The sequence below is a fragment of the Cryptomeria japonica genome, chromosome 8, assembly GCF_030272615.1.
Source record: "Cryptomeria japonica chromosome 8, Sugi_1.0, whole genome shotgun sequence".
NCBI lineage: Eukaryota > Viridiplantae > Streptophyta > Pinopsida > Cupressales > Cupressaceae > Cryptomeria > Cryptomeria japonica.
This window is the reverse complement of record NC_081412.1, coordinates 408,486,823-408,512,837: the sequence shown is the minus strand read 5'-3', so window position 1 is coordinate 408,512,837 and position 26,015 is coordinate 408,486,823. Positions and strand designations below refer to the sequence as shown.

The 26,015-nt window shown below is 40.0% G+C and overlaps 1 protein-coding gene across 1 annotated transcript in view; it reads right to left on the bottom strand.

Annotated features, from left to right (window-relative positions):
- LOC131028583 (putative ribosomal large subunit pseudouridine synthase SVR1, chloroplastic) overlaps window positions 1-26,015 on the bottom strand; it is a 225,056-nt gene that overhangs the window by 110,060 nt on the left and 88,981 nt on the right. Inside the window, exons 3-7 of the mRNA XM_057958895.2 lie at window positions 21,820-21,920; window positions 21,611-21,680; window positions 21,309-21,402; window positions 21,173-21,221; window positions 15,966-16,113 (exon numbers count right to left, since the gene is read on the bottom strand). Coding sequence (XP_057814878.2) covers window positions 15,966-16,113; window positions 21,173-21,221; window positions 21,309-21,402; window positions 21,611-21,680; window positions 21,820-21,920 — 462 coding nt within the window. The remainder of the gene's footprint in view (window positions 1-15,965; window positions 16,114-21,172; window positions 21,222-21,308; window positions 21,403-21,610; window positions 21,681-21,819; window positions 21,921-26,015) is intronic.

Below are 26,015 nucleotides of genomic sequence, written 5' to 3'. Positions count from 1 at the left end.
ACCTTTCCTTCGTAGTGGCATGATAATAGTCGTATCAGATGTAATGTTATAAGCACTTGATGTACATGGACTGTTGAATTAATACAGAGACTGGTTATTTAATAAATTTCCATTATGTTCTGTGCATTTACTTTCTGCATTTAACCGTTTACCGTACGTGGCAAACATTTGGCCCCGTTGCCTAGACGTACTCGGGAACGGAAAACACGGATGGCACACAAACACGATGGGCCTACCCATCGGTGAGATTAACCCAGAGGCCGACGACACGCAAACAGAACAATCGTCGTGGGACGCAGAGCATGATGGCAAGAGGCGAAGGGGAAATTGAACCCTATAATAATCCTGACACAATGTTGAGATAAATTGTGGCCGAAAGGAAAAATAATAAAAGTTTTTTTTGTGCACATGGCGTGTGCTTGCTATGTACGGAAGTGATTTATGCCCAATATATTAAATAAAGATAGAAATAAAAAAGCAGAAACGGACGAGTGGGAGGCCGCGCAAAGGGCCTTGATTCTGGAGCAACAAGTAGAACGTAGACGGAGGCTGAGGCAACTTGCCGAAGGACGACTTGTCGAAGGGTGGCCCGAGGGGAACCAAGGAGGTGTCACGGAGGGTGCAGAAGCCAACGGAAATTTCTACGCGTCGCCAGAACACAGTAGGGTGCGAAGCAGCAAAGAGTTTCTGGAGGAAACAAGGTTAAGGAGAGATCTAGTTGAAGAGACCCGGGATCGGTTCAGAAACTTATCCCTTACACCACAAAGTGAGGATCGCCAAAGGGAGCCAGGAGTGGGTGCGGGTGACAACGAAGGGGAGGATAACTGTACGGTAGGTGCCACACTCAGCAAGCAAAACACCGTACCTCCAGTCACCCACGCAGGACACACCACCGACACCGGAGGGACCGGAGGGAGCGGCGCAGGGGCCCAGACACAGCCTCAACCACCTCCAAGAAGACGACCCCCATCGATGGGGAGTAAACAGAAACTGCCGAAGTTCAATGGCGACGAGAAGGAAGATCCCGTCCGCCATTGTCGAACGTGCGAAACCATATGGTCAGCGAACGGTGTTACCGACCAAGACGAATGGGTAACACAATCCCCAGCAACCTTAAGAGGAGTGGCCATAGACTGGTACTCAGATATGGACAAGGCCAAAGTCGGCACATGGCCCGACCTAAAGGAGGAGTTTGGGATAGAGTTCCGCTTGAGAGATGACAACGAAATAGTCACTAAGATCTATGGAACGAAGTAGAACAAGAACGAGACTGTCCAAGCCTATAGTCGGCGGTTGAAAGAACTATTGGGAAAAATGGAGAGTCAACCAGCAGATGGGTTGAAAAAGCGATGGTTCGTGGAGGGACTAAAGCATTCCCTCCGAAGAAAGATGAAAATCGTTCCACCTACATCGTACGAAGACGCATACAATAGAGTGATGGATCTCGAGAGCGAGACCAAGACATCGAAGAAAAAGAAGAAGGATAGCTCGTCCGAGGGGGATGACTCGTCACAGGAAAGTAGCAGCGACAGCGAGGCTGGCAAACGGGTGCAAGCGCTCCAGAAAGACATGGAGCGAATGAGGAGGAAATTCAAAACAATGAGAAGCACCGGACGGACCGAAGGGGACATATGGTGCACTGAGTGCAAAGAGGAGGGGCACACAAAGGGTACTTGCCCGAAGAAGGCATTCTGCGAGATTTGCCAAGTGATGGGACACTCCACCAAGGAGTGCCCATACAACATGAAAACCCGGAATACGCAAATGAACCAGGTGTTGTTCACGGAGCAGGCCACAACGTCCGCACCAGCGGGTACGGGCCAACAAGCAAACAACAATGCAACCTCGAGAGGCTACCGAGATAACCGATAGGAGACGAAACAACAATAACAACACAAGGAGCCGGATCCAATACGACTCCAAAGGTCGACCGATGGTACAATGTAGAGTGTGCAGCTAGTGGGGGCACTTCGCCCTAGACTGCCCGAAGGGAGAGGCCACACAATATTTGTGCAAATGGTGCGGACCGGGAGACCACGAAGACGCCACCTGCCCGAAGTCCAGCGTCAACTTGCTCAATGTCGAGGAAACCAAAGAAGAGGAAGTGCTGGCCGTAACCCGCACCCAAGCCAAACACGCAATGTGCCCAGACCCGGAGATGGAGAAGCGAAGGGCACGGGAAGCATAGGAAGAAATTGAGAAAGAGATACAAGAAAGGGCGAAGGCGAAGGGTACAATGAGTACTTCCAGCCGACCGGAGGCGGAGGATGCTATACTAAATCAAATTTTAAAATTAAAACTGGAGGTGCCTGTGAAGGTACACGACCTCCTCCAGACAATGCCTCAATTACGAACGGCGTTGCTAAATAATCTCTCCCAACCACGCACCAATACCAACCACCGCACAGATGTTCCTGGGGGGTCTGCAATAGACCCCATGCTGTTGGCAGTTAACACAAGAAGGAACCCAGCCATTGTGGAGATGGGTATCCTTGGCACCATTCTAACCGATACCATCGTCGATGGTGGATCAGGAGTGAATGTTATTCCAGAAGAAACCTGGCGGAAGCTGGGGAAGCCGACGCTGGGGAAGCCGACGCTGTGGCCATCTACATTCAATCTGCTCGGAGCAGATCAACATGGAATCAAACCCATCGGGACAATGATGGGCCAACAAGTTACCATCGGGACGCAACCCTTCATACTGGACTTCGTGGTAATCCCACTAAAGAAAAAAGGGTATGATGCGATCTTAGGGAGAGGGTGGCTAGTGGCAGCCAAGGCCACCCACAACTGGAAGAAGAACACTCTGTCTACGGAGAATGGAGGAAGGAAGTTTATCATAGACCTCGGGACACAGTTAGTTAGTGAGGAACTGGCATCATCTTCGGAATCGGAGGGTGAAGGAGAAGGCAACCTGAGGAACGAAGGACGAGGCTGCAGGGAGCCCAACGACGAAGGGATTCTAAAACTAGGAGAGTGCTCCGAGGATGAGACAGGGTCATTGAACGGGCTCTTCCATTGGCAGATGGAGGATTATGAAATGTTCCAGAGCTATAGGCTCGAAGTAGAGGAACCAGAGCAAGTAACAGAGGAGGTGTACCTGCCATAATACATAGAATATTGGAAGGGAGACGCCCCAAACCTCGGTGACGTAGAGAATCCCAAGATCAATTGTGTCGGCAACGATTGGAACCCTGTGTGGAAGGCCGCAGCCTTCAAAATCTTTATTATTCTTCTTCTTCTTATGTACGGGAAGGAGACCATGGTCCCTGTAAAATTTGTGGTTCCATGTCTTGGGATGGCCACTGAAAATAGACTTGCCACCAACGGGTCCAAATTGAAACCCTACCACGCGAAGCGCGCAAGGAACCCGAGAGCCCGGAAGGGCACCCGAGAGCCCGGAGGGGGACCCGAGAGGATGGAAGGGGACTCGAGAGCCCGAGCAGGTGACTTGAGAGGCACAGGACCACAACGGGAGACCCTCGGGCGAGGCAAACCGAGAAAAGGCGATCCTGGAGGCACGAAACCCGAGCCGAATCTGGACAATTAAAAAAAAAAAAAACTCGTACGCCAGGTGACCGTACAACTTGCACAAAAAAAAAAAAAAAAAAAAGAAAAGGCAAAGTGCACCGTACGGTGGGGCCACGCATCCACCGTGCGGTGGCACCGCGGGTCCACTGTGCAGTGGCACCGCGAGGTCACCGTGCGGTGGCACTGCGGGTCTACCGTGCGGTGGCACCGTGTGGTGGCACCATGCGTGTCCACCGTGCGGTGGCACCGTGTGCCCACCGTACGGTGGCACCGTGTGTCCACCGCATGGTGGCACCACGGGGTCACCGTGCGGTGGCTATTTTAACCCGCACAATCGAAGAGGCGAACAGAGGAAAATAAATAAAGGGAAACAACGCAGAGGAAGGAGATTGCACACACCCGCACGCCAAGTACACCGCACAAACAAACACAGCCGTACGGTGGAGGGATATTGACCGCACGAGGAGTTGTCCGTATGCTGGAGGTGTGTCCGTACGGAAAGGAGGTTGTTGACCGTACGGGGAGGTTGTATGGCCGGGGTGCCATCGGGGACATTACAGTGGACAACAAAATAAAAAAAAACGACGACCAGAGAGTGCACCTGGGGCGCTGCCCCCGGACCCCGCGAGGGGCGTTGCCCCTCGACCCCGTTGGGGCGCTGCCCCGAGACCCCCAGTCTATTTTTGAGCTACAATACACTTGTTGGAGTTGGGCGAAGGGCATTAGAGATGTCACGGTAAGTGTTGTGGTTGTCCGTACTGTGAGAAGGAAGCTTGAAGCTAACCATTGGTGAGGGAAGGCATTGCAGGTCCGCACAATTGTATGACAGCAGAGAGTTACTCAGTTCAGTTAGCAGCCTTTGGGGAGTGTGATGGAGGATTTGAGGTGTCTCCTAGCCTTTGTGCCAAAGGGTTGTGGCCACCTCCAGGTAGGAATGGTACGCTTGAGGAACTTGGAGTATGTCTCGACTGGACATGAGGTTGCCTTGGTGGATGCAGAGAGGGCTCGGGAGGAGTTGACCACCAGGTTGGAGGCAGTACTAGCGTGAGACATAGCCCAGCGTACCCAGGAGTTGGATGCCGAGAGGGCAGCGCGGGTGGCTATCGAGGACAAATTGGCTAGGAAGACAGTATCATTTGAGTAGCAGTTGGTGGAGGCTGAGACCGAAAAGCATGTTTTGCAGACAAGTTTGGTTTAGGCATGGGAGGACTGTGATGTCAAAGGAAGCAATAATGGTGGAATCCGCACTTGAGCATCGGATGGTAGCAGAAAAGGGTTTTCAGGCGAGGACGCGGCAAGTGTATAAGTTTCGAGCTCGACTAGTGTCAGTAGTTCCTGCCATTCATCTCTATTTTGTATTAAGTCGTCCGGAGTCGACTTCTTTTCTTGGGGGGGATGATGTTGCCGGGAATAATCATTATGTTATGTTGTCATATTATGTTTATGTTGTCGTCGGTAATAATGAGTTACAGCGGTCAGTTAGTTAGTTGTCCCGAAGGGCAATTGGACGCGACGGTTGGTCACACCCCTTCGGGTATTATATATTGCGTACCTTTCCTTCGTAGTGGCATGATAATAGTCGTATCAGATGTAATGTTATAAGCACTTGATGTACATGGACTGTTGAATTAATACAGAGACTGGTTATTTAATATATTTCCATTATGTTCTGTGCATTTACTTTCTGCATTTAACCGTTTACCGTACGTGGCAAACAACGACAAATTAATGCTTTTATATAATACTTCTTTTACAATGTTTGTAGGCACCAACACCTAACTTAGTTTGTGAGCACCAACTCCCACTTCTGAATGTAGGCACCAACCTACAAGAGGAACCAACCTATAATTATGAAGCACCGACTTCAATGATGAAGCACCAACCTTAATTATCTTTGAATTCTGATATAAATCTCTTCTCCAATCTTCTATAATGCAGATAATAAATCTAATACAGTATATCCACAATTTCTTTTTAATTCTGCTGCATACTCCTCATAACTTCTTTCTTATTCTAATATGATTTCCATATAAAAGCTTCTCTAAATTCAATATAATTTTCCCATTGATCACCTTCTCAGATCAGATGCATATATGTGTCTGATTAATTTCACAGCATATACAACATTCTCCACACACACTACTCTTCTTCAAATTTAATCTCTATATATTTCTTTCATATACCCCTTATGAAGGACTAAATTCTTTTGAACAAAGACCTCACTTGAATAAGACACGTCTTATCATAAGACATAATTCTTCATAAACAAATTTAATTTAATTTAATATTCTTCAAAACTGAAGTCGCACCTCTTTAATTAAGTTTTCTTTAAACAACAAAACACACTTTTTACAAATCGCACCTTTTGGTCTTTCCTTATGTTAATCGATGCTTTGACTTTGAATAAGACAAATTGAATTGTCTTTTGTGCACAATATAAATAGCTGTTCTCTTAGACTTCTTCATAAAGTCGCTTTTTCCAATCAAACAAATCGCTGGCTTTAATAATTGTCGTTTCTTCCTTTTTCTTGTCTATATTCCTATTTTGTCTTTTCTGTTTTTGTCTTATTCCATGTGCTTTTTACCTTTCTCTTATATGGTTTTCCTTATTTTCATCGCTGTCTTTTTGTCATTAAGAAAAGTTACTATTTCAATTTTAGCTACTGAAGTTTATTCACTGCTTTATTAATACACATCATTCCTTGATCATTGTTTCTGAAGTTTAATCGTTGTGTATTGTAAATCATATATATGTAAATAGCACTGCCTTGTGAAATCATGAAGTCCCAACGTTGCCTCTCAAACAAATTGCTGATCTTATAAGTATAATCACTTTAGCATTGCCTTAATTTCTGACTTATTTTTCTTCGACATCCAAGACAACTTGTCCAACAGGACATTACACCATGCAAGACTTCAGAAACTTTGTTAATGAGGTTGGGTTGGTGGATTGTGCAAAAAAACAATGGGATGTTACTTGGACAAACAGGCGTGTTGGATTCACTAATATCTCAAAGAGGCTAAATCGCTTTCTCCTCTCACAAAACTGAATTGCTGATGGGTTAGATATATAAGCCAAAATTCTCCTGATATCATTCTCAATTCATTTCCTATCCATTTGGATATCAAAACGAGTGAGAGACCGGCCGAATGCTTCTTCAAATTCGAAAGTATGTGGTGGTGTGATGATGGTCCAGTTGACCTTTTGGAGAGATGGTGGAAAGAATACAGAACTGCAGCTACTCCTAGTTTTATCTTTACCAAAAACTTACAATATCTCAAATCAAAGCTTAAGAGCTGGAATCAAGACAATTTCAAGAATATATTTCAAAAGAAACAATTTAAAGGGAATTGGAATCTTTAAACAAAAAAATCATTCAACTGGGAATGTTCAAAGAAGATTATGAAAAGGAAAAACAGCTCAAACAAGAACACACGGAAGTACTGGCCAAAGAAGAACTTTTCTGGAGAGAAGGCTAGGGAAAATTGGTTCAAATCAAGGGACTCTAACACCAGATTGGTCCACCATCCTAAAAAGTCAAAAAGAAACCAAAACAAGATCGATGACATATGCAAAGCAGATGGTGTTGTGGTAAACGACAAAAGGAAGATTGAATCCAAGGCGATTAGGCACTTTAAAAATCTACTTGCAAATAACAACATCGTGATCTTCAATGACAAGGATGCTTATTTTTCATGCATTCCAAACTTAATCTCTGAAGCAAATAATGATATGCTCAACACTCCTTTCACATTGGAAGAAATTAAAATGGCTGCCTTTTAGCTCCACCTAGACAAATCACCTAGGCCTGACGGCTTCGTCGCCTCAATCATTAACTATCTTCCTAGCCATTTGATTGCTATCCTAAGTTTCTAGTTCTTTTATTGCTAAGAGGAACTCATCTACTTATCCATTCCATTAATAGGAATTGTCTTATCTCTACGAGGGTGGAGAAGTTTGTGGTTGTAAATAGTGCCTTGTGTCTCATTGATTCCAAAACATTTACATACCAGGAGAGTCCAACATCCCGATGGGATGTAGAGCCAGAGGAGCCAACACAGGTTGATGATGATGCTACATAGACAAGGATGGTTGTTATTGGTTTGGAGGAGCTTGAGAATGTGGAGTCCAACAATTCTAGTGATAAGGAGTTTGGGGATTATTAGAGGCTCATTTTAGGCCATTTTGTCATTTGTGAACATTATAATCATCATTTATAAAATTTTGAAAATAATAAATTCCATCAACATTTTCATTACTATTGCTTACTTTAAATGTACAATACAATCATTGCAATGTGTTTATTGTTTAGTAGTTTTAGTTTACTTAGTATTGCAAAGTTTCATTTGTAAATTTGTAATTCTAAGTTCTTAATGCATTTTAAGTACTATATGTATGTGTGCCACCCTCCCATCATCCCCTTTCCATCCCCAAACTTAGGCCCTTGGTCCCCCTGTCCTCCTATCAATAAAAATTGTGGAAATAGTTAAACAACTTATAACAGCATTAATATTCGAAAAAAAAAAAGGAATACAACAAATAAACAAGGCATGTCCCACAGCACTGAAATTTCCTCCGAAGAAAACCCAATCAAGTGAAAATCCCCAAGAAGGATGAGCAATCGGTATCCATTATTAGTTTCTATGCTAATATAAGAGATAGATTGTCAATTTTCATGGACTTGTCCTAGCTATATGCAAACTCTTTCACCTCTACTTTGTTCTATACAACACAACCCTTGCATTTCACTCCCTTTGCTCTCTTCAAACTAGTTTGTTAATCTTCTCTTCAGCCAAACAACCCTACTATTATCTCCCTCTTATTCTTAAATGATTAAATCCCATTACAACCACACTCAAGAATGGAGTTTGACTCATTTGCCATCCCCGTGATTAGTCTTTCCAACTGCCCTCATCTAGAAGAGGGATGGTTGCCTTGGCACTGATCATCCATGTAAACAACAAAACATGTCGGCTAGAGTATAATACCCTCACAGCCAGGACAAGTAACTCACCCAAGTCATAACAACCTGCTTGCGTGGAGGAAAGAGAATGATCTCCCAAGAAAGGAAAGCAAATCTTCACAGTTAAAAGGATCAACTGCTAGCAAGACAAAGCAAACAACCACGATGGGAAATCAGACACTTCCCTAACAAACACCCAAGTAAAGACAACGTATGCAGTTTAGAAAAGTCAAATTGATCCAACAAGAGGCAATGCCTCTTCATAATCATCTGCCCTAAATGACTTTCAGTTGCTACAATTTGTTTGAAAACTAACCTGTAGCAAGTATAAACATGGATAAACAACTTTGTTGTGACCATTTCACACATCGTCCCATTGCAAATGGGGACCCCCATTTTTTTTGCTTTTTAGGTTAGTTGCCTTAGCTTAGTCGTCTGGTGGTGTCTTCAGCTATTAACCTTTTACTTGAGGAGGTGTAGTGTCTTAGGTTGTCAAGAAGTGATCAAGTCATGTCTCTCTCTTTGAGATGGAGTTGAGTCAATTGACTCTTAAGGCCTTAGGAAATGAATGATTTGTGATGATCATTTCATTTGATCATAAGCATCATGTGCCTTCAAATCAGAGATGGAATATTGAGTCAAGTATGGAGAGTTGTCAAACAAAGTGGAATGCTTGAGGAGAGGATAGTCAGGGCATAAAAAATGATGAATAAACCTTGTTATTGTAAGAAAATCCCTTGAGATGAATGAAGTAAGTGAATGAAGCAGCGAAATGGAATAAATGAAGTCACTTCAAGTGACCCTTCAAATCCCCGACCAGCTTCATTGTCACTTCGAGTAGACCCCTAAATCTCTGACCAGCCTCTTCAAGAACTACTAGTTGCCTATCAAAAGTCCGATCAGAGTGAATAAATCCTCATTTTGGTGAGTTGAACGCTGATTGAGGTGAATCCTTAGGTTTTTGAAGGCTAGTGCTATCTTAGGTTGGCAAAGTTACTAAGGGTAAGTGGAAACACATTGAAATGCTAAGTGAGCGGGTTATACTTGCCCCCAAAATCTCCGACCTGCTAGATGGTGACTTCCAATTGCCCCAAAAATCTCCAACCTACTAGATGATGACTTCCACTTGCCCCCAAAATCTCCAACTTGTTGGGTGGTGACTTCCAGTTGGACCTCAAAACCACGACCAGCCTTGGTGATTTCCAATTAGTACCCAAATCCCCGCCCAAAGACATAAAGATGATGTTTATGGTGTTGAGAGGTGAATGATTTTCAGGATCAAGCAAGAAGGTGATTAGATTGTGAAGGGATGCAAGGGCTTAAGAGAAGCAAATAGCACTTCCAGTTGGAGGTAAAAATCACGACACCTTTGTAATATACCCTTTCTAGGTGACAGGCAATTGAGCAGGGATCGGCCTATCATCAGGTTTCCATAAGCCAGTGGAGTGAAGAGGGAACCCATTCTGAGGCTTGTGGAGTTGCGTAGGGGCTTTATAAGCCATTTTGGATGTTCGGAGGCAGTTCCTATTTTTTTAGGAGGGATCCCTGTTTTTTAGGGAATGACTGAGAGTTGGTTCTGAGGTGTCTACGAACCATTCCGAATGATTTGAAACCATCTCCTATTTTTTAGGAGGGCTCCTATTTTTTAGGGGGGACTGCCAGTTGACTAGTTGACCACCCAAAGGACTAGGGAGCAAAGTAGGAGCCCTTACGTGCATTTTCAGTTGATTGGAGACAGTCTATTAACTTTTAGGAGAATCCCTATTTCTTAGGACACTACCAGTTCATCTGCTATATTTGGACATCACCAGGATGGCACGTACATCATCAGTTTTAAGTTTGGGGGAGGCCAGGCGATGGAATTTGAATAAATTAAATATTACAGTTTAACTTTAATATTTAATAAAAGAAATAAAATTAAGTGATTATAATATCACTTTATAATGATATAATTAAGTATCTTAATATTATGATAAAGGAGACCACCTTGGGCCATGACGGCTAGGGAACATGACTTAAGTTGTTTTTAAACAACTTAAAATAACAAAATGAAGCCTAGGAGAAAAGGTACGGTCAGCCTAGAGGAGGAAATAATTTGATTAAAAATCTAATAATGGGAAGGCAACCCTAAAATCAAATTAGGGTTTTGAGAGAATAAAGTAACATGGGGGGCAGCCATTTGCTCATTCATGATTCATTTCTTTCAACAGCAAATTGCAAATCAGAGCTCTGGAGCACAAATTGCAGCAGAGATCAAGCCTTGGGAATGGAAACTCCCTTGAAAATTGGAGATTGGACGAAACCCCAATCTCTCTACAGCATTTTCTCATCATAGAATGCAGGGAAAATTGAATTCAGGTCGCTGGGTGGCTTATTATCAGTGATTAGCAGTGGTTCAGAGTATGTCTGGAAGTGGACAGCAGATCTGGGCACTATTTGACACATTTCCAGCCTTAATCCAACAGCTCTCTTGGTGACATATTGAATCATAGATCAGCTAGAAATCTCAGTTTGCATTGATTCTTGGGTAGGGTTTCTTGGGACAGATCTCCTACGAGCAGATTTGTATAATCAGATTGCAGATCTCCTACCTATACCCTTGCCGTACCACCTTCCAGCTCCTAGGCAGCCGCTGTCTTCTTGGCGTTAGGGTTTTGGGGTCATTGGAGGTGCAGATCAGACTGTTTACAGTCTGAGATTACCATATCAGACTTCAAAATTATGTTGTATGCTGATAAAAGGGTATGTCACTGTCCCTTGATCATAAATAAAATATGTAAGCTTCAGCTGTTGGTTCTTAATTATTATTTTCAGTCATTTCCAGTCATATATTTGTTTGCATTCAATTCATCAAGCATTGAAAATCAAACAAAACATATTAAAAATCAGAAAACACAAAAACAAACAAATACAAATTCCTTCATTCACTGGTCAAAGACAATCTGGAAACAAAAATCAGAATTACCAAAATCAGAAAAAATGGACCAGATTTGGCTAGGGATCTTTCAACCTTATGCTTCTTGCTAGTGGACCTCCAAATCCATGACACCTTATGTGACTTCCACTTGCACTCAAAATCCACAACAAGCTGATGCTGATTTCCAATTGGTGGTGAAAAGCCTGACCAGCTGATGAACACTTCCAGTTGATGGCAAAATCAACGACCAGCACTTTGGGTTTATTTCCACTTGCTAGCAGAAAACCCGACCACCTTGTGACAGCTGCAAGTGACACTTGAAAACCATGACCTACTTAATGACCACTTCCATTTGAGGGCTAAAACCCCAACCTGCTTGGCATCACTATCAATGCCCCTTAAAAAGCCCGATCAACTAGCATGCTTTCATTTCCAGTCAAGGCTAAAAGGCCCGACCATCTCATAGTCATTTCCAGTTGGACCTCAAAAGTCTGACCTCCCCTTAGTTAGTGTCATTGGCATCTAAAATCCACGACCTCCATATGTCATTTCTAGTACAAAGTCAAAACCCTGACCTGCTCCAAGTTACTTCAAGTTCAAGTGCATGCCCAAAAGTCCGATTAAGCTGCTGACCACTTCCAGTTGGAGGTGAAAATTCCGATCAGGCATGTAGTACTTCCAGTAGGCTACCTAATCTATGCCCAAGAGAAAGACAGACCTTGAAACAGTTCAAATCAAAAAACTCAAATCAGAATCAGACGAAAGTATGAGCAATCAGACTTTAAAATATCAGTGAATCTGACCTTGAAATGTGAAAATCAGAAATCAAACAAAGGGAATTCATTTCCAGATTTAAAGAATGAAATTGTTCTCTTCTATATCTTGATCAAGGTGTGTTTGCTTTTCAGGCTATGGAAGCAAGGGAGAAGGAACTTCACCACGTAGAGAGAGATTCAACAATACAAGTTCATCAATACATTCAAGGAAGCAGCTGTGACATCAAAGGGTCATTCAGAAGCAAATCAAGAAGAATACTACTTCACCAGCAAACACAGGGATGCAAAGGAGATCAACATCAATATCATCAACATGAGAGATGGAGCACATGCAACATGAGGATGATGAAAGTTCAACACTTTTGAAGGTGGGCTTAGAGAGAAGAGGAACACTTCAGCAAGGCAAAGAAGCGGATTGCTCCACATGATGAACACCCCAACACATTTGAGGCAAGAAGGAAGGATCAAGCATAAACATCACAAGGCCTACATCAAATGCAGCACTAAAGCGGAATTCCCAAACAAGAAGATGAAGAAGACATCAAGGTTTGATGCAAGAAACAAGCACATGGAAGAATGGAGAGGAGACATTACAATTTGAAGGGATCAAAGACATTCATAGGGATGGATGTAAGAAATGTTAGTTTTAGCAATCAGATTAGCAGTATAGAACAGAAAATCAGAATGCAAAGTAAATCATACGCATAACACACATGTACCCTGGGAAAACCCCCCTCTTGGAGGAAAAACCCAGCAACCAAAGATCTCAGATCTGATTAGAATAAACACAGTAGCAGATTACAACCGTTAACCCCTTTAGGGCACACAGCAACAAGAGCGAACTTATCTAAAGATGAAGGATTGAATGTGTATGCAGATCACAGTTACTGTCAGCCGAATTGAGACTGAATTCTGTAGACCTAAGGTGCTTTGCCTAGTCTAAATCAAATTCGGCAGCCCAGCAATGTCTTCGTTGATGATGAATTGGTGTTCTCTTGGCCTTGAGTGGGTTCGCTCAGCATGAATAGAAATTCGGCAAAGTTTAGGTAGGTTCGGATGTACAGAATTAGATTCACTAAGCCTTAGAACAGGTTTGCTCCTCCTTGCACAGATTCGTTGTCATAGATAAATGCCCTCCTGCAGATATATGTTGCTGAAGATGCCGGTTGCTGATTAGAGATGGTTCGCATGAGATAGATTCGCTTGTGTCAATTATTTCTTTGAGATCCTCAAGTCTCCTTTCATATATAGGAGATCATACACACAATAACCCTTGGTCGGCCTTGAGCATTTTGGCAATATAATTTAAATGCATTTACAAGTTACATGAATAGGTCTTGACCTATCATGTCATCACAAGTTACATATATCATAAATACAAGTTACATGTAATAAAAGTTACGCCCATCACCCAAATAAGGCCTGACCCAAATAGGGTTTACACAATAAAGTGATATGTCAAAATGCTAAGGCCGACAGGCCACTCAGCATTTTATGTACTAGGTTAGCCCTAGAAGGGATCGGACCTAGCTACAAATCAACAAGAAAAGGATATCAACATCATCAAAACAAGAAGATGAAAAGTGAGGGGATCAAGAAGAACTAAAATCACACACTTGTGATGAATTCGCCTAGTCATCACCTAACCAATCACATCATTCCAAGTCGAGACGTCCAGATTCAATGCACCTGACTCATCCAACGAGGCAAATAACTACCACATGTGAGCACAAAGTTCAATGCACCTACCCTCATAATCTATTGGTCAATCTTTCAAAAAGGACGTGTCCTATTTTTTGTAATTTTATCATTGGTCAAGCATTAAATGCTATGTAATGGGTGTTACAAACCCTAATTAGGGTTTTCATATTGTAATTTTGGCCATTAATTGTGAATCAATCTGAGCCACTCATTGTAAAGAGCTATCTATATAAAGCTCAGTTTTCTCAATTGTAAAGGTTAATAGTTCGGTAGCAAACAATAGTCAATAGCTAGATAGCAGCTAGAGTAGAGTAGGAGAAAAGGGAGATTGTTGTCAAGACTTTGTTGCAAGAAGCATGTTAATTTCATTGAAGATATGGTGAACTTCATGTGCTGATTCAACATTTTGCATGGTCTCTACTTCTCATTTATTTTCAAGTTGGTTAGATAGATGGAAGCTATTATGGATGATTAATGGTGAAATTCTTATGTTCATACTACTAGTATTTCACTGATTGTGAAGTATCTTGCGTGGTCAACTGAACTCTCTTCATGAGCTTAATTTTGATTGCTACTCACTCATCGATATGCATTGCATTGATGGTGTCTATGTCGTTGGTAGCAATTTGAACATCATTTTGCTCTCCTTAGAAGATCACACTAAACTTTGTGGAGTTGTTGCTCTGCATGGCAAAGCAAAGTCTAGATGAATTTCACTAAGTCACTCATAGTCTCTTACATTCCTAAGATTAGATTAGCTTTCTCAACCCTTTATCCTTTTGCTATTTTTAAAGTCAAGTAAAATTGTATGTTCCAGAAGCATTCAAGTATCAACATAAGTCCCCCTTGTGATTCCAGCAATATCACATCATACACACTGAGTCTATCCAAGAGCACGTCAAGACTTGACATTCGGAACCTTGGAGTCACCTCCTATGATCACGAAGTTTAGCATAAGAGGAGATTTTGTTCAAGAGAGGATGGAATACTTAGTATTAAATTAGTGTTGCATAGTGCTTAAACACATATAGCATGATAATATTTTGAACCACCACTAAGATGCATCTTAATCCATTCTCCAAATATATACTCATTCGTCCTTTCCAACACTCAGAGCATTGTTTAAGTAATATAATCACCCTCAATAACAATTTTGGCACAAGACTTACTCCCAATGATCTGTCACATCTCAGGTAAACACTGACTTTACCTTTCTGGACATCTGTAGCAGCCTGTTTGACACCCACGGCAGCCTGCCAGAAACCTACAACAGCTAGCATTCACCTCCAGCATGTAGCAACACATCTGTAGCAGCCTACTGGACACCTGTAGCAACCTGCTAGACACCTGCAGTGATCTTTTTGACACATGCAACTACTTGCTCTAGTTGTGCCTGACTGAGGACCTTTCAGATCTGAACAACTGAACCAAATTTCTGTTTCAACCAACTGATTGCCCTCTTGTGCCAAGGTGAGCCTGTCTATCTTTGCTCAACTCTTATAGCATTGAGTTCAATAAATTTAATCCACTCCATTAATTATTTAATGTGTCAGACACTTAATATAGACCACCAACATCATAGAAGTTAACAGCAAGAACCAAAACTGTAACAGGCCAAGATTTCAAGACCATGCACAACTGGGAAAGGATGACAAAAAGAACACAGTTGTAGGAATATAAAAAGTAGTAGCAAACATGAATCAATAATAGAAATGACACATATCTGTTTGATTCCAAATGACAATGACTCAAGTGCATAAATAGTTAAGAAATTCTACAAAGATCAATGTCCAAAATTTATATTTTATATACAAGCATTTGGATGAAATGAGGAAATCATTCTTCTACAAAACCTAAGCAAGCATTAATATTCTACAAAATTTTGGGTTATAAGCTTATAGGTCTAAGATGATACAGTCCCATAATTTCAGGATCTTAACTCATAAGCATTCAAAAGTTAAGGAATGCAAAATTCTCGGGTGGTAGCTGCACATACTAGCCATTTATCATATCAACCCTATACATAATATAAAGCAAAAGCACCTCTAACTTTCAAATTGGAGGGGTACTTACTACAATGCGCACTCTTTGCTTCTGTTCATTTCGTAGAGATATAAGTTCAACAGATACAGGGGCACAATGAACTCCTTCAACAAGGGTCCCTTTACTAATGGCCTGCAAATGTCTCATATTAACTTTTCCCTCAACAGAAGCAACATACCTGAAGCATGATATTAGAGGAGAAAATAAATGAGGCATGGAACATAACATTTGAAACATCCTTGACAACATTGAAGAAGTATCAAATGCAAGTAGAATATTTCTAATAATCATATGTTACAATCCAATCATGTAATTTGAATAATAGATTTCAAAAATACACATTGATTTATCTGACAAGAAAAGAAAAAAATTGTGTTCTCCATTCAGTCTAGATGAGCCTTCTGATTCTATTCATCAACTCACCTAATGAATCACTGGACACAGAGCATTTCTTTAACATCCTGTATATGTCTCACATTTATTGGTAATATGAAATATCTACCTCTTCAATCTTAATGGAAAAAAATAACATTTTTCTTTCTGATGGCACATTCAGTAGACTCAGATAAAGTTTCTGCAACTGGAATATTCCTTAAGAGACATGAACTATGACTATAGTTTGTAAGCAAAGGACTAGATCAGACCCAAGAATTTCGTTAGCATTCATTACTCTTTGCAGAGGTGTACCTTACTAACACAAAGGATAAAAAAGTTTGGTGGAGGAGCAAATAATTGAATGACCTGGAGGGTTTTAGTACTCATTCTATAGTTATAGAAGATTGTCTGCATTTGATTGTGAGGCTTCTGGGAATTTCACCAGGCAATCTTACCTTCAGGTATTAAAGTATAGGTGGGCCAACTTCTCAAGGAAGTCCATACTCTTAATGAAACTGCACAACAACAAAAATGCACTTGAAATAATGGAATACTCCTGCTTATTCTACTTGACTCACAAGACCCCCATGCTCTAGCAGCATTTGAGGAAACACCTGTGAAGTATGAACTTGAAAAAAAATTACAAGTTTCTAAGGACTGTCGATTGCCATAAGTCTCTTGTAAAGAGACAATATTAGCAGGTGGTATATCAATAATGGAGCCTTCAACATTGGCTCTCATGTCCATATAAGCACATTGTCAAACAATTCGATTATAGTCTCTTCTTCTGAGATGCACAAATTGAAAGCATGTCTTATCACTAGAATCTTCATGTTTTAGGACACCTTTTTCAATAGATCAACGGGATTGCCAGTAATACAACTGTAATGTCCCCAACTAGTGATTACCTGAATTTTGTCCTAAATTAGTAATTCCGCAATATAATTTATCATTTTTTCAATATATAACAGTAACTTCATCTAGTCATTCAATAAATTTAGGAATAGACAAATAAATACATGGATTAATAGCAGATATATTACATAAAATGATAAACATGTCTTTCTACCCATAACCAATCATAGTTTAGTCTGGTAGGAAAAGCCTCGTGAGGGTGCCTGTAAGCTGCTTAACCCAGCTAAGCCCAAGAGCACGCAGCGTCCCACTATGACAATTACATCCCTTGGGATGGCCTAATTAGCTTGGGAGAACCAGTAAACTGCAATTGCCTAGCTTACTTCCTCCATTCATTCCTTTGATTGATTACGAGATAAGACATGCACATATATAAATAGTGTAACAAAATATAATCAAAGTAATTTATTCATTATATTCATAATAATATATATAATTATAATTCTTTTTTTTATAAATATAAAAATATAATCTTATTGATATTATTTCAAGTATATATATATGTATATCAAGCGAATATAAACTTGCTAACATCATTATCATATATAAATCTATTATCCTTATTCTGATTTGAATATATATACATAAATAAATAAATGAATTAAATTATATTGCCAATTATTTATGTATCTACTAATTACCTATTATATAAGTTATTAATGGTTCATAGAACCATCAACTCTCTTCATATAATTATTTCTATTGATAATAATTAATACAAGAATAATATGTTGTCCTCATTTCTGTATTTCAAAAATGAAGGCAACTCTAGTGAATTTTTCTAAAAATTCGGTCTTTTGTTTCGAATGCACGCTTTTCGAGGGCAAAATTCATCTTGATTAATGTCTAAATTAATCATAACCCTTCTTGTTTGGTTTTCTTGTTTATTTTCATTTATTTTCAGTCTTGTTTTTGTTCTTCTTTGTTCAAAATCGGGTTTTTGAAGTCTTGTTGCAAGTTGGGGGACTTTTTAGTTGTTTTACAAGTGAAATTATTCACTTGTAATTGGGTCCTCAAGACCCGACTACAAGTGCATAGAGTCATTTTTTAAATGTAAAGTGTTTTCTTGTATGTCGTTGGGTCTTGAGTACCCGATTACACATAAAGTTTATTTTCTTGTGTTGCTAACACTTGTAGCCAGGTGGAAATAACCCGATTACAAGTATCCATTTTGTCCAAGTTATTTCAAATGCTTTTTGCAGCCCGATTTCTTTGCTCTTTGCCTGCGTTTTTGGAGTGAGTTCATTAATGCTTTAGTCTTTGGTTTCAAGGAGTGTTCTTCTTTTGAATCGCCTATTTAGCTCCTTGCAAGGGTTTCAAAGTTTCATTCGATACGTTTCGTTAGCAGCTTTGGTTGTCTCTTTAAGGGCTTTCATTTTCAGGTGTGAAGTTCGTTCTTGTTCTTTCTTTGATGTTTTTGCATTTTAGTTTTCAAGTTTTAAATTCTAGTCGCTTTCTTTGCTTCATTTCCGTCTTTCCTTAAGCCATTTGCAGCCGCATTGTAATATTCCCACTATTTTTTTTTTGTTTTTTCAGAGCAATATCACAATCACACCAATCACCCGTTAGGGTTAGAATAATGAAATCCAAACAACTGGAAGGAACCCTACACTTTCTGATCACCGAGAGCCCAGACTGGCAAGGTGAAAGCATACAGTAGCAGGGGATCGTTAGAGATAATCTACTGAATTACTGAATACAATAATGGGCGGCAAGTCGGCCCCTTTCGCTTATCTAGCAGGAAAGCAAGGAACTTGGCGGTAAACCAACCAAGAGGACAATACTTCAACACAAATCACTCTACCACAATATTTCAGCAGAAGGACTGAATTACAAAACAAACTCAACTCAACCGCTTATGCAGCGGGGGATCATTACAACCAATATCACTCAACCACTTATGCAGCGAGAGAACTGAGTTACAAAATATCAGATATAGGCGGCAAGCCAGCCCCTTCCACTTTTTAGCGGGATATGAAGAATACAATCCAGAACGGTTAGTAGTACTACTACTTAACCTTACAATCTAGAGGAAAAAGAGAGTAGAAGTATATTGCTGAACAAATGAGATAATGATCATCAAACTAACTCAACACCCAAAACAACAGGCTGGAAAATGCATAACCAGCAACCCATAAACTCACTAAATTGCTCATATCTCACTCAAATCTCCTTCAATTCACCCCAAATCACTCCCAAACTAACACTAGACAAGCAGCAACTAAGAACAAACCAAAGAAGAGCTACCAAACACCCTACATGCATCCCAATGCACTCACCAAAACCCACTCCTAGCTAAACAATTCCGATTTGCAATAAAAAATCTAAAACTCCAAATATGGTGTTGCAAACTTACAAAATATATTGCCAATAGCATAAAGAAGGTTTGAGCCAGTACCCAGAATGATCAATCACTCAGGCAGGGAGGTATGATCGAAAACTTGCTTCAGCCACAAGAAACCAGCAACTCCAGAAAACACGCCACACTCCAATATACTGAAAATACGGACTAAAAATGTCACAAGAATACACCACTCAGCTAGGTACTATGTCTCAAGTACGAAACTGGAATACTAGGGAGCCACACTCCGAAGCTTCAACTTCATATGCCAATCCAACAACATAACGATGCAATTTTTCAAGATGCCCAAAATGAGAGCCCAAGGCTCATATTTATAGCTTCATGCTCCCCCAAATTCAAATGCAAATGGTGCCCAAACTCAACTCAAACTCCTTTCATTTCATTTCAAGTCTCCACCCAACATGGCGCCCACTTCCCTTCTTCCTAGGCAAAGTTCGAACTTTACCTTTGGTGGCGTATTTTGCAGCATAAAAATATAAAACATGAGATGTTTTATCATCCCAAATTGCCACCAAAAATTACGCCATTGACTTAGGAAAATAACACATTGATATCAGATAATTATTTTTCCCTAAGCCATCCTCAATACATTTAATCAATAAATACAAATATTTAAATATTAAACCTTAGAACAAGGAAATAATATTTAATTAAACCACTTATGACTCCCATACTGATCATCAACAAAACCAAGATGAAGCGGAGTAAAGAAGACCATAGAACTGCTGCAGGATCAGGACCCTATCCACTGCCAAAAATAGAAATGCTCCATACTGCCACTTACTAAAAATAGTAAGTCATGAATTACTTCTCCAAAAAGCATGATCTTCGCACCCAGAGACAAAGCTTGGAAAGCTCAGTAAGACAACATCGTCTAAACAGCCACCCCATAACTTACTAAAAATAGTAAGTTCTCGCTTCACTAGCGTTTGAAACCCTAATTCTCCATTCCACATAGCCTACGAGTCTCCGAAATAGGCCAATCGACCACTAAAAGCACATCATTGAGAAGGGGACATTACAGTCCGCCCTCCCCAAAATTGCTTGTCCTCAAGCAACTATAAGGCTGGATGCAATAAAATCTCTTCATTTTCCCACATAGCATCCTCTGCTGACAAATTTTTCCACTTGATCAAGTATTCCTTGATCACCCTTCTCCTCAAAGAACGCTCCCTGAAATCAAGGATAGCTTCAGGAATCAAAACTAACTCTCTCTCCTCATCAAGCAGAGGTAACTCTACCAAAGCATCAACATTATGTCGAAGAGCCTTCTTAAGACGAGACACATGAAATACATTATGAATCATGTTGCTCGCAAGTAGTTCCAACTCATATGCCACTTCTCCAATCCTCTTGTTGACTCTGAAAGGCCCATAGAATCGTCTAAGAAAAATACCTTAATTTGCATGATCAAAACCTTATAATTCTGTTTTATTTTTTCTGATTGGGTGAGCTACTTTATGTCTTTGGGAACATCATACAGATTTATTTGTTTATAGTTATAAAACAACACAAAATAAACCTGATAAATTATCATCTATCTTAAAGCTAAACACAATAATTACAAAGTCTCACTCGGTCTTACTCTTTCGTAAGCCCTGATGAAGGATGCGCAACCTTTTGAGCAAATTCCCCTGAACATCATCAGAGTAAACCAACATAGTTAATAATAGCCATTCCCACAAAAAGATTTAAATCTATTATAAGATGATTTTTGTTACCATCATTTGTGATAATAATCAATCCAGAAGTAGCAACATCAAGTCGGCCAACTGTGAACAACCTGGGCTTTGGCACCCCTGGATTTCTTTCTACCTGACAACAACATAAAGCTATGTGTATGCCTTTCAAAATTGCAAAAACAACCAACAAAATAATAACAAAAGTGTGTATGCTAAAGCTATTTGTGATTGATTATTACGAAGATAGTTTCAAAAGGATGGCAGAAACTAATGAAGAGTATTAATCAGATTCCTGTAATCAATCAAGAATATAAACAGAATAGTCAAGGTATTTTGCAAACCCATATTTTCATATATTTTTCAAGAAGTGACAACGCTGATTTCTTCTCTTCACCACTTGAGCAGATGTACCTGCATTGATATAGTGTTTAGTATGTTGTGAGAAATTCCAGGAACAGATTAAGAATATTATTGTCCAGGAACAAATTAAGAATAGTCATGAAAGAACTAAAATTCTAAAATGATGTTGTTGAATTCAACACAGGCTCACCCTTTTGGTTTGTTCAAAGCAAAATAAAATTTCTTCTGTTGCTTCTTTGGGAGGGTATTCCCATCAACATAGATAGCATCTTTCAGAGGATCAACAAGAGTCTGAAAAGCAGAAATTCAATCTAAGAAACTTATTTCCTAAACGATAGTTGCCAGAAACAATAGAAGCTATCAATCATAAATAGTCGGATTTAGTGACTTTATGTATTTTGCAAGTCTGTTATTTTTCTTTTGTAAATAACCACATAAATGTTCATAAAACTATGCATTATACATTTGTAAACATTCAGAATTATATGTATGATTATGATAATGAATAAATGTATGTATGATACAACATTTTTAATTGTATGCATATATAGTATATACAAATAAACATGTCGACAGCCAAATTAGAATTTTGTATAAGCATATGGGCAATCAATATCCAAATGTATGTTTTTCTTCGAAGATCAAACACCTATTTCTGCAAACAAGAAATGCCTTAACTTTCCATCAAGGAACAGTACAACTAATTTAAAGCACATGTCAAGTACATGAAAAATAGTTTGATTCATTAAAATCTTACTTTGAGATTCTTAACTATAATTTAAGACTCCATATTGGAGAAAAAAGTCCCCCTTAGCTAAGGTATCACCATCTATATGAAATTGAACGTGCCAATCAAATGAAGAAGTCCACAATGCAGAATTAGAGAAGACAACATTAAATATAATGATTCAAACACAGGAAAATAAAAGCCACACTAACCTAGCACAATTTCATGTTCGTGGGCATTTCTCACATTAAATAAACCAAGGGTAATTCATGATTTTATCTGAATATACACGAAACATTCATTGTTTTTGAAGTGAGCCAACCTGTTATTAGGACAGCCAACAACCTGATTTGTTGTCAAACTCTTGGGAAACACCATATTATAGAGATACAATGACCAGCACACAACTATAGAGACAAATCTCCACCAAATTGAAGGGTTCTTGGGCTTTCAAAGCAAAGGCCCAAGATCAAACACTAGGAGACACGATTGAGTGTGGAAACGAGCTAAAATACTGCATCCTACACAATAGGTGTGGCATACCCCAACAAATGATGCCGGGTGCAATTATTAGCTGTATTAAACTAAAGAGATACCCCTCATTTATGGCAAGCAAACCAAAGACTGTCACCAAAAAAAGAATTTACCAAAACTACCAATAATATTTATGAAAAAATGAGTATGAAGCTAGACTCAATAATGTCTAAAATATGAATAGAACACAATCTGTACTGATGAAACATTGACAAAAAAAATTCTATCAAAAATGGCAAAAATGTTAGATGAACAAGGATAAATCAGTAATCATCAATGGGGTCACATAATATTTTTTTTGTGAATCTAAGGAGCCCACTTTGCTTGACGCTGAAGGAGTTATTCTGCTTAAATGCCCTTCCTCCATTAAAGATCAGTATCCACCTCCAAATAAGAGGTACTTTGTACCCTCCTAAAGCCCCTCGATCAACAATTAATCACTGCTGCAATTGCTGTCATGTTTAAGGACTATAAAATAGGCCAGTTTTGGGCTTTACAGTGTTTATGGCATACTTTTTTATTCAAATTAATTTTTGTCTTATTTTAAACAGTTTTCTTTCTATTTTTAGTTGAAAGGTTGCAACGGCATGGGAAATGGGTGATGTAGGATCTTTTGGCCTGCAGAAACCTGTAGAACTGACCCATCAGGAAGTGGTTACTAGAACAGTTGTGTTTCCAATGCCATTATGGCCCACAAGTCTTAGGCTTAGAAACAATCATTATGTTTTGCAACACATTTCCTCCCGTAAGAAATGTAAAATTGCAAAACTGTTGTTTTTCTTGGTTCTTCAAGAAGGACATTCTGATCAATGTTGGGCCACTGTTAGTTTATTCGCTTTACATAGGGCCTTCAAATCACCTTTGGGCACATTTAGACAACAATCTCTGAGTCAGCATTCAAGTATTTGTTGGTTTTAACTTTTTACAGTTTGGAAAGGGCCTTTGAGTTAGGATACAAGAACTTGTTCATTTATACTCTTTGAGAAGGGCCTTCAAGTCAGGATTCTGTTGTGACCATTTCACACATCGCCCCATTAGAATGGGGACCCCCTCTTTTTCGCTTTTGTTTTGCTTGTTTTTCTCTCTGCTTTTAGGGTTTTGAGTGAGTGAGTGGTCTATCTGGGCTAGGGCTAAACCTTAGGGGTTTCTTTTGGATGTTATTCAAGCTGAGTCCAGTCGAATTTCGGAAAGTTGTTAAGTATCCTCCCGAAGAATTGAGATGATTGAAATTAGGTAAGTCTTTTAGGGGAGTCAAGTAGGTCTCAGGTCAGGTCTAATCGGGGTTTTTAGGGTATAATCCAATTTTGACTAAGTGTTAGCATTTTTGAAGGTGAAATTGTGTGTTCTTGCCTAGGTGAGTTTTGATCAAATTTTTGAAGCAAGACGATGCCTGAAACAGACAAATCGCTCCTGACCCTCAGACAGGGCCTAGGGCGAGATTTATCCTGAATACCATTTCTTGTTTTTGATGAACTTGCTAACTGGTTCCTGACCTTGAAAATGACCTGACTTTGCCTTGTGAAGCAATTGGAGACTTAAATTTGAAGCAGTTTGGCCTAAAAGGGTAAAATCGCTCCTGACCCTCAGAGAGGGCCCAGGGCGAAAATGTTGTTTAAGTCATATTTGTCACTGACTTTTCTAAATTACTTTGTGCAGGGCCTCTTGGAAGGATGATTCAACATGATTTGATGCTTTGGACGGTTTGGAGACGTGAAAGATGGTGAATTTTGGAAACTAAGGAAAAAATCGCTACGGACCCTCACAGAGGGCCCACAGCGAGATTTTGATTTCCTTCATTTTGCAATGAAAAGAGACCAAATTTTGATCATAAATGGAAAATAAATGACCTTCTCCACCCACCTGAGGAAGTTTTGGCTAGAAATGATGAAGAACCTTGTTGAAAACAGAAAAATCGCTACGGACCCTCAGAGAGGGCCCACAATGAGAAATCTTATAAGGGTCATTGCAAGCTTTATTTGGTCGATTTGAGAGGTCAAGAGCATGATGAAGGATAGAATGAACATAATGAAGTATCCAGACTTGATAAAAGATGATGAATTGAAGGAGTTTTGCCCAGGAAAGGAAAAATCACTACGAACCCTCAGAGAGGGCCCACAACGATTTTCTTTGTGTGCACATTTTTGGACAATTCTTGGACATGATTTTTTATTCATAACGAAGAACAAGATGATATCTTCCTTGGCAAAGTGATTTTTAGATGAAAAGTGAAACATTTTGGTCCAGGCAGCAAAAATTGCTCCTGACCCTCAAAGAGGGTCCACAGCGAGATTTTCAAATATGCATTATTCTTACAAGATCAAAGTGATTTTATGATTGGAAAGGATGAAGGAAAGCATGTTCTATCCGTTGAATATAATTTGGAGGATCAACGCAAGAAAAAATCAACCCAAAATGAAAAAATCGCTCCTGACCCTCACTGAAGGCCCACAGCGAGAAATCGCTCCGGACCCTCAGAGAGGGCCCACGGCGAGAAACCTAAAATGGGAAGTTTTCATCCAAGTTTGAGGAAAGCTAAGGTTAGGCATCGGTTAGAAACGATGTTTGAAAAGCTTTGAAGTGAAAAGAAATCGTTGAGAAACAATATTTTGAAGGCAATTACAAAAATCGCTACGGACCCTCAGAGAGGGCCCATAGCGATTTTCCAGTTTTCTCTCCTTGGTTTGAAGAATTGAGATAAAATCTTGCTTGGACAGAAGGAGAACGTGATGTGTTATGCCTTGGAGGTGATTTGAAGATTAAAAGATGAAGGAATTTGCCTAGAACCAAAAAATCGCTCCGGACCCTCACTGAAGGCCCACAGCAAGATTTTCAAATAATGTATGTTTTCTTCAAAATGGTGCTAAGGCAAGGTTTGGACAAGGAGAAAAGACCTCCAAGAGCAGGATGAATATTATTTTGCATTTAAAACTTGATGATTTTGGTCAGAAAATGAAAAATCGCTCCTGACCCTCAGTGAAGGCCCACAGCGAAAAATCGCTCCGAACCCTCAGAGAGGGCCCATAGCGATATGGTTGAAAATCCTCGTTTTACCTTGCAACAACAAAGCGAATTTGGTTGGAGTGGATTAAGGGAAGGCATTGCCAAATGATGAATGAAGTTTTAAT